At 40.4% G+C, this 7,888-nt stretch overlaps 1 protein-coding gene across 1 annotated transcript in view; it reads right to left on the bottom strand.

Moving 5' to 3' along the window:
• Nucleotides 1–3,715: 3,715 nt before the first annotated feature.
• Nucleotides 3,716–7,888, bottom strand: part of MOV10L1 (Mov10 like RNA helicase 1) — a 29,174-nt gene continuing 25,001 nt past the window's right edge. Inside the window, exons 23-25 of the mRNA XM_065658436.1 lie at nucleotides 7,032–7,139; nucleotides 4,488–4,625; nucleotides 3,716–3,811 (exon numbers count right to left, since the gene is read on the bottom strand). Coding sequence (XP_065514508.1) covers nucleotides 3,716–3,811; nucleotides 4,488–4,625; nucleotides 7,032–7,139 — 342 coding nt within the window. The remainder of the gene's footprint in view (nucleotides 3,812–4,487; nucleotides 4,626–7,031; nucleotides 7,140–7,888) is intronic.

Below are 7,888 nucleotides of genomic sequence, written 5' to 3'. Positions count from 1 at the left end.
CCACCTGAGAGGAATTGCGTTACAAAGGCCTCTCCGACCCGAGGACAATAATTGCTGTCCAGAAGATGGATTTCCACCTGTTGCTTGAGCCAGACTTGCCCCCCACCTCCTCCCTGTAACAAAGACCAACAAAGAAGAGCATGCGCAGAGGCCCGCCAAGGGTCTTGAGGTCATCCAACGGACCGGTAAGAGACCCCTGAACCGAGGCGACGCAGGCACAGACGGGCCCTGGCAAGCGAAGCGGGGACTTTTTGGGCCTGTGCAGTTAAGCCTGGATTGCGCAATAAAGGCAGAGATTGGCCTTGATCTACAGGAGTGAGGGGGAGTGAAGAAGCGTAAAAGACAATTCCTGACGGGACATCATGAAGATCTCCCCACCAGAGGACCCTGAACCACGACGGAGGACCAGAAGGAGTCTCGTCACAGGACCCAAGACCAGAGGGACGCCTTTGGAGCTCGTTCGGTGGTAAGCCCAGCCTCATTTTCCGCCTTTTCTTTTTACCTTTCCCTTTTCCTCTACTCTCTTTCTATCGTGTGCTGCTTTATGGGCAAATTAATAAAGCAACATTGCTTGATTGAATTATAACCCCTTGGCATTTTGGTTGCCTTAATTTTGTGCCTTGAGATCAAGGTAAACAAACCATCACGAGTCCATCACCAAATGGACTGTGACAAAGAGCCATGTCAAACAGGTGAGTTTTTTCCTCCCCGCTTTGGGAAAAGGTGGTTTCTGTAAACAGAAGTGAATAACAAGAATGGTTTGCATGTAAAGTATGACTTAGTTCAACTGTCTCTAAAAGAGATTGATTCCAAACTGTCATTGCTACTTCTGCATGCACTGGCTGATTGTCCTTTTTCACACACCACAGCCAGCTCTGCCTCATCAAGTTGCCAGAGGAAACTGTTCTGAAGCTGCCAACCCTGTTTAAACCAGTACAATTCCAAGGGGTAGGCCTCTTTTTAAACAAGGTTTTCAGTAGCAGCTGAGTGGGCAGAAAGAGAGGAGAAACATTGCAAGAGAAGGAGGAAGACAAAGTGTCTTATATCACACAATACAGCTTCTCAGCCACTGATAAGCAGCAGCACACAAGGTGAGGTGAAAGCATTAGGAAAAAAACCCAAATGTAGTTTTAAATGCACAAAAAGTCACAGGAACAGAAATCCCCTTTCTTCCCAGGAGTGCAAGCTTGCTTTGTGCAGCCATCCCAGTGAGCCATAAGCACTTCTCTGAAAGCACTTTATAAAGACTGTGGGAGGCTATTCTTGGTAACTCATGGAATAGGTTTTCAAATTTTAGTTGTGGACAACATGAATTACTGTAAGAATAGGTATCAATGAAAAGAGTACATGGGCTTCTCCACTGGAAAAAGGTAATTGTTGGATGAAAGGCTTCTTTCCCCCCCAAAAAAATGTGTACTTGCCCTTTGAACTAAGAACTTACAGAAAAATAAACACCATATATGATAGTAGCTATTTATAATTTGATTTCTGCTAAGTAATAGAAGCACAATATTCAAAAAAAAAAATCAAGTAGTTTATTGTTGTAGAAACCGATGTCAACATGCAAACTATTACCAGTAAAATATTATTAACTTGTAACTATCAAGTATCACAATATGGCCAATCCTCTGCTACTTTGCTATGCAGAGGTCATGGAAATACTCAGTTCTGGATTATATCTTGCAATAAAGTGAGCACCACCCCTCTCCATTACCATCTCTTCCCTGTTCTCTGAAGAGGGCACAAGCACAGTGGCACTGAGGAGGGTGGGCAGGTCAGAGCAGTGGTTTGTGAGATGCAGTAGGTCCTGACACAGTCCTGAAGCAAAAGGTCTTTCAACAGGCAACAACTAGGACAGATTCTTAGTTAAACAGCTTCCAAAGGTCAATGTAGAATATTGGCACAGCATCACTGGTAGATTCAGCATCTTACTGCAACAACACAAGTTGTCTGTTCTGGTCTGTCGTGAGTGAAAGCAACTTAAGCAGCGTAACACCGCACCAAGGGGCTGGGCCAGCCGCAGCTCAGACTGGAAACACATCGTGCAGTCTGAGGTCTCCACAACAGGTATCACAGCACAGTGCACCCTTACTGCCTTTGGTGTTTTACCATATTTGCTGTCTTATCAGTTGCAGCATCTACATATTGTGCCTTGCAGAGGTAGGAAGTACAGTGCATAGCAGGAATGGAAGTGATATGAGTGGACTGTAAACAAGCAAACAAAAGCTTGCTCTTTTTCCCCTCCATTTGTTTCTCTGTAGATTATAGTCCTATCCAAAATACTTCTGTTACAGAAAGCCATCTTATTGTACTGGCCATTCCTAAACACAGTGGCTATTTGTCCAATCATTCCTAAAGTTTTACATGGCAAGACTTTATCACCAAGGAGAAGACAACAAGAAAAAGAGAAAAAAATACTGTTTAAGAGGACAGCACAGTGCCCAATGAAGCCAACAGTAGAAATATTGCTAACCCAGTTATTTTTTATTTTGTCAAAGTAAAACAAGATACTTTATTCTACAGTGTATTTGTAGAAACGCAAAAACATGGTTTTAATTTTCTTTCCTTTTAACCCACCATTTGAGGCACTGGTCTGACATACACCACAGCCAACAGCTGGACTGCAGTGGAAAACACAGAAAATACTGTGTGATCTCAGCTTATATACAAAGGCCTTAAAAACTGGAAGTGGGGTTTTTAAACATGCTTGGCTTAAGATACCCAACAATGATGTGCAGATATTCATGTATCATTCCAGTTCACACCGTGGATATATTATTGTAACATTCCCATAACAAGATTACAAGATACATGTTCTTGGGATGGTCCAGTTTTAGGTGGCACTATAAAAGTCTGAGAAAACTGAGAAGTTGAAAAAAATTACAGAATAAGGGAAAGCTAACGTAAGAGTTTATCAATATTTTTCCTCTGAAGCTTGGAGGATTCAGGCACACTGTTACAGACTCAGGCATACTGTTCTATGCGGAGGCATAAAGTCACATTTTAAACAGAAAAGTTGCCACTACTATTTTATACAGTTACATTTCAACTTTAACTTCTTAAAAAAAATAGGTATTAATCTTGTTTGGAGAAACATCCAACCATTGCAGAATGTGCCTTTCCCTGAGGACAAAAGGTGCTGGTTTGCTCAGGACTGAATTTCAGTTAAGTATTCTTAAGTTTCAAAACAGATGGGGATTGAATGCATCTTGAACACTGAAACTAGTCACACCTGTCAATTAAAGGAAACAAGATAAAAAGTTTGGTTATCTTTCCATGAACAACAACTTTGGTTAGAAGTTTTATCTAGTAGATAATACTCATTTAACAATATATTACATGTTACTAGAAGGGATGTTTAAATCAATCTTCAAGCAAATTTCCTTAGCTACAGTGAAGTCACCTTGAACATTTCCTCTGTGCTTCCCCCACCCTCCACCCCCAAATCCTTGTGGTCAAATACATAACGCATCATTTGGGGATACATAAAATACCCAAGTCAACAACAGCTCTTATTCAATATTTAATGCTCAGACTCTTCTTATGAGGTTTGGAGAAAACATGGTTACATTACATGTTATGTTTACAGTACTTAAGAATGCAAAATCAAATCCTAATATCATAGCACATGTTGTATTTATCCATCCTTCAAGTGACACTAGCTTTAAAAATATTGTAAACTGATCTGTATCTAGCAAGGTTAAAGACCAGACACTCACTTTTGCAGGCGTTCCAGCTCCAAAGGCAGGTCACAACCTACATAAACTCTATTTGTTAAACTGTATTCTAACAGTGCACAAAAGCAGGGATCCTACAACAGAAGATCAATGTTCAATTTAAATCATCCAGAAACAGGACTCTCCAAATGCATGGTGTAACATGGGAGGAACATACCTATAACTGCTCTAAGTTAATTTGTTGCACATGTGTCAAGAGACTAAACTCTGTATTCGGACAGTTTCTGGAATACTGCTTGCTTTCTTATCCAGAGCCAGACATCACATCTTATCAGATATTAAGTAAAGCTCACCTTACTTCTATGGAAGGACCATACATGGGTTCAAAAGGAGACTATTAATTGAAACAATCACTTCTACCATCTTCCATTTAAGAAGTGAAGCAACTACATTTTGTGAATAATCTGATTGCATAAGGTTATTCAGAACATGCTTTATGGACTTACAGGCTGCTGGAGAACTTCAGCATTGAGATCCTGACCTCTTCTAGACAGAAAAAGGAGGTAGGATCCCATACGCATAGACCAGTTTTACAATTTCCATTGTGCTTGGAAATCCACAGTGTAGGTGCCTGAAATGTCCATACTTACAGGAACCTATGGAGTTCAGATATTCCCAAATGCAGACTGGGGACAGCACATCAATTCTTAACATAGTCTGATGTTCCCTCAAATTAGATTCACCCCCCAAATCATTCATTTACTGTGGCAAATACCACATGCAATTCAACAATATAAAACCAAAACTTACTTTCACAAGAACATGAGGATTTCCCACAACAATCAGCAAAGCTTTTGCTCTAGTAATTGCTACATTAAATCTCTTGGGGTTACAGAGAAAGCCCAAACAATATTTGTCATCACCAAAGAAGCTTCCATGAGATCGCACCTAAAATTAATTATGGATAATTTTAGAAACAGAATAATGAGAAAGCAACTTAGCCATAGTATAACATAACACTTGCTTACTGCAGCAATCCACAGCTCAGTGTCAGCAATGCACAAGTTGGCTTCATAATCCAAATTTCAGCCAGGTAGCTACTTCCCACTATTGGCTTTCCCATAGAAAGAGGCTGCCAATGCAACCTCAACATCAGTGTACTAGTTCTGTTTTAGCATCAGGACTATCCACTGTGATTTGAAACACAGGACACCATAACTTCTACCTAAACCCCAGTGATTTTATCTTTTCAGTAAAAAAACGCTAGAGCTGCTGCTATTCTAATCCCTACAGCTGAATGACAATGCTGAGTGTCTTTCTGCAAGCCTTCTTCAGTTGTCTCAGTGTGCTTTGACTTGGCTTAGAAAAACAGAGCAACTAGTGTGCTGTAACTGATGCTCATTAAATTTTCACCTCTATTTCATCTATATTTGAACCCATCTTTGATAAAATAAATAGGAACACAGTACATACCTAGAACTACTTTAAGAGTGATAACAATGCTGGCTCAAAAAACCATGGTAAGATGCAGAACAAAGAAAGGAAGCATAGTACCACTGCCCTCAGAAAAAAAACCCAAAAACTCTTCTTCCAAGCCACAAAAGAATGCCCCCAAACCAGCTGTTCCTCTACCCCTACATTCACCCTGATTCCCCTTGCTTTGGTTGTTTGCAAAGCCATTTTATACTCCTCTCTCCCGGAAATCCTATGTACTGTTGCTAAAAGTAGTCCAGTACTGGTCATATCTTCAGCTACACATTCCTGGCCTATACTTCCTCCTTTGATCAGTTTTCCTTATATACCATTACTCAGACAGGCTCTGTATATACTGTACATTCTTGAACAGCCCTGAGAGATCTCAGGTCACAAACACCTCAGGAACATCATGTTCCGAACACTTAAATCTTTTACTTAAATACTTATCACACCAAAACTGCGTTACCGTTTGGACAAAGAACAAGCATATGCAGACTTATTTTGTATTGTGAACTGAATTCCACACTGTAGAAATACAGCTATATATGGCCCATAGTGCCCACCAAAAGAAAGTCTAAACCCTCAAGTAGTCATGTACACTTAGCTGGCATCACTTGCTGATATTCAAAGTATTAAGTTAGCCTTTCCCTAAAGTTTCCCAACCGTCTTTTCCACTGATCCAGCAGATTTTTACCCTGACCAGGAGTTCAGTGTGCCTACAACACTGCATATGTGGTGGACATTGTCTCAAAATACAGGATTGGTATCACATTCTGGTAGCAAGAAGCCATCTGTGAAAAGCCTCAGCAGCCATCAGCTGACTTCTCAGCTGCTGCTTACACTTCTCAACTCCACACTGATTTCTCCTTAGAAGCACAAAGTCTCCTGTCAAGAGCCCCAGCCAACAATCTTACATGCCTGAGAACACAAAAGGACAGAAAAGTAGGACAAAGAATCTGCTGTAGTTTTTCCCTTTATGGTGCTTTCATGTGAATTCAAATATCAGGGTACGTGCATACACTGGAATAAGATCTAGCATTTAGAGAGAAGGAACTGGTATATACCTGCACAGAACTTCAGTTCAACCTCAGACACTTGTGAAGCCTGATGTCTCAACTGCTACGGATCAGACTGAGATCTTTCAGTAAAACAGACATCTGCTGAAGCATATTGGTCATAAAGTTTACAGAAGGAGGTAAGATGCAAGGGCAGCCAGCTGTCAAATAACAGCAACTCCCAGTACTCTGTGACACAATCCTCTCTTTCCCCCCTTCCTCAAGGGATGAGCTCAACAAATCCGCATGAGCTTCAGATTCAAAAATCTAGCACCTAGAGAAGAGCTTTACCAACATCCCTACGATACAACCAGCACAACACTTAAAGTGCACCATCAAGATGATCATGAAAGACTGTCTAATGCTCTTCTACCAAAGCAAAAATAAATCGTAATAAAAAGTATTCAGCTTCTAGGCACAGTCACCACTGGTGTCTGGAAAGCTGTCAGCTGTACACCATTAAGCGACAATTCTCAAACTGAAGGTGAGAAAGAACATGAAAACCTACATCCATCAGCTTTTATAAGTCAAATAGGAATTACTTTTTAATACTGTGATTTACACAGTTGTCTCTGATACTTATAATGCATCCAGTTTCCATTCTCTGTGTACACTCAAGTGAAAGGTACATTATCTGTATGAAACTCTAAAATTTAGCACTAGAATCTACAAAGGTTTGAGGTTTACCTCAAAAATCAGATCCTGTATTGTTTCCATGCACTTAAAAATAACCTGTTTTCAAATACTGTGACGAACTGACAAAAAATATAGTTTCTAAATTTGTTTTATTTTTAAAAGCCCTATATCAAATAAATATACATACTGTTGATAAGATGATAACCAGGTACTCCTGCCCTTGAAACTCTTCTACTGTGCCAACTTTAATGTCTCCCAAATCAATGCTTCTCAGAAGAAATCTAATTTTTTCCACCTACCAAAAAAAAGAGTGTTTGAAGGAATTTATTTTTACATTTGAGAGCAAATTACTTCAGAGATGTCACACCAAATGCCTACACCAAGCTTAGCCATCATCCACAACTAAGGTTTTAAAACGGCAATTTCTCCTGAGAAGTAGCATATTTATTATATAACTTAGGTGAAGTACTCACTCCCATCATTTAAACAGTAATCAGCAGATTTTTAATAATCCAGATTTTAATGAGAAGAACTACTTAGATCCATAAGCCCTCTCCTTCCAATGTGCATCACCCCCAACCCCACGCTTACCACAGATGTGGTCGGGCAAGCAGCTCCCCCAGCCCCTCAAGAAGACTGTGCAGAGACTCCACCTTTGCCTGCCAGCTGCATCATGCAGAGTGAAAGACAGAAGGTGAGATGTGACCTAAATTACCCTCCCCAAAAGGGAAAGAGAACAAGTCTCGCACACTGGAATGATGGTACGTGTGGGAACAGTACATTATCATCTGACAAGAGCTGCCTGGAGACTGCATCTGCAGTGCTCCAAGTTTACCAAGAAATAACTCCTGCCTAAACTGACTATGACAATGACTACTTTCTAATCAGCCTTCCTGCGATGCAAGGTGACTTTCTTGAAGCAGGGATTACTATTAAATGATGTGAAGTGTTTTAGGGAGTATAAGAGGTTCATTCACATCCATAGTATATGTAAATATCTGAGACATAAATAGTAACTGTAAGCATAGGCAGGTGCACACACCT

This window comes from Caloenas nicobarica, chromosome 1, assembly GCF_036013445.1.
Source record: "Caloenas nicobarica isolate bCalNic1 chromosome 1, bCalNic1.hap1, whole genome shotgun sequence".
NCBI lineage: Eukaryota > Metazoa > Chordata > Aves > Columbiformes > Columbidae > Caloenas > Caloenas nicobarica.
The sequence above is the reverse complement of the archived record's forward strand: the minus strand, read 5'-3'. Positions and strand labels throughout refer to the sequence as shown.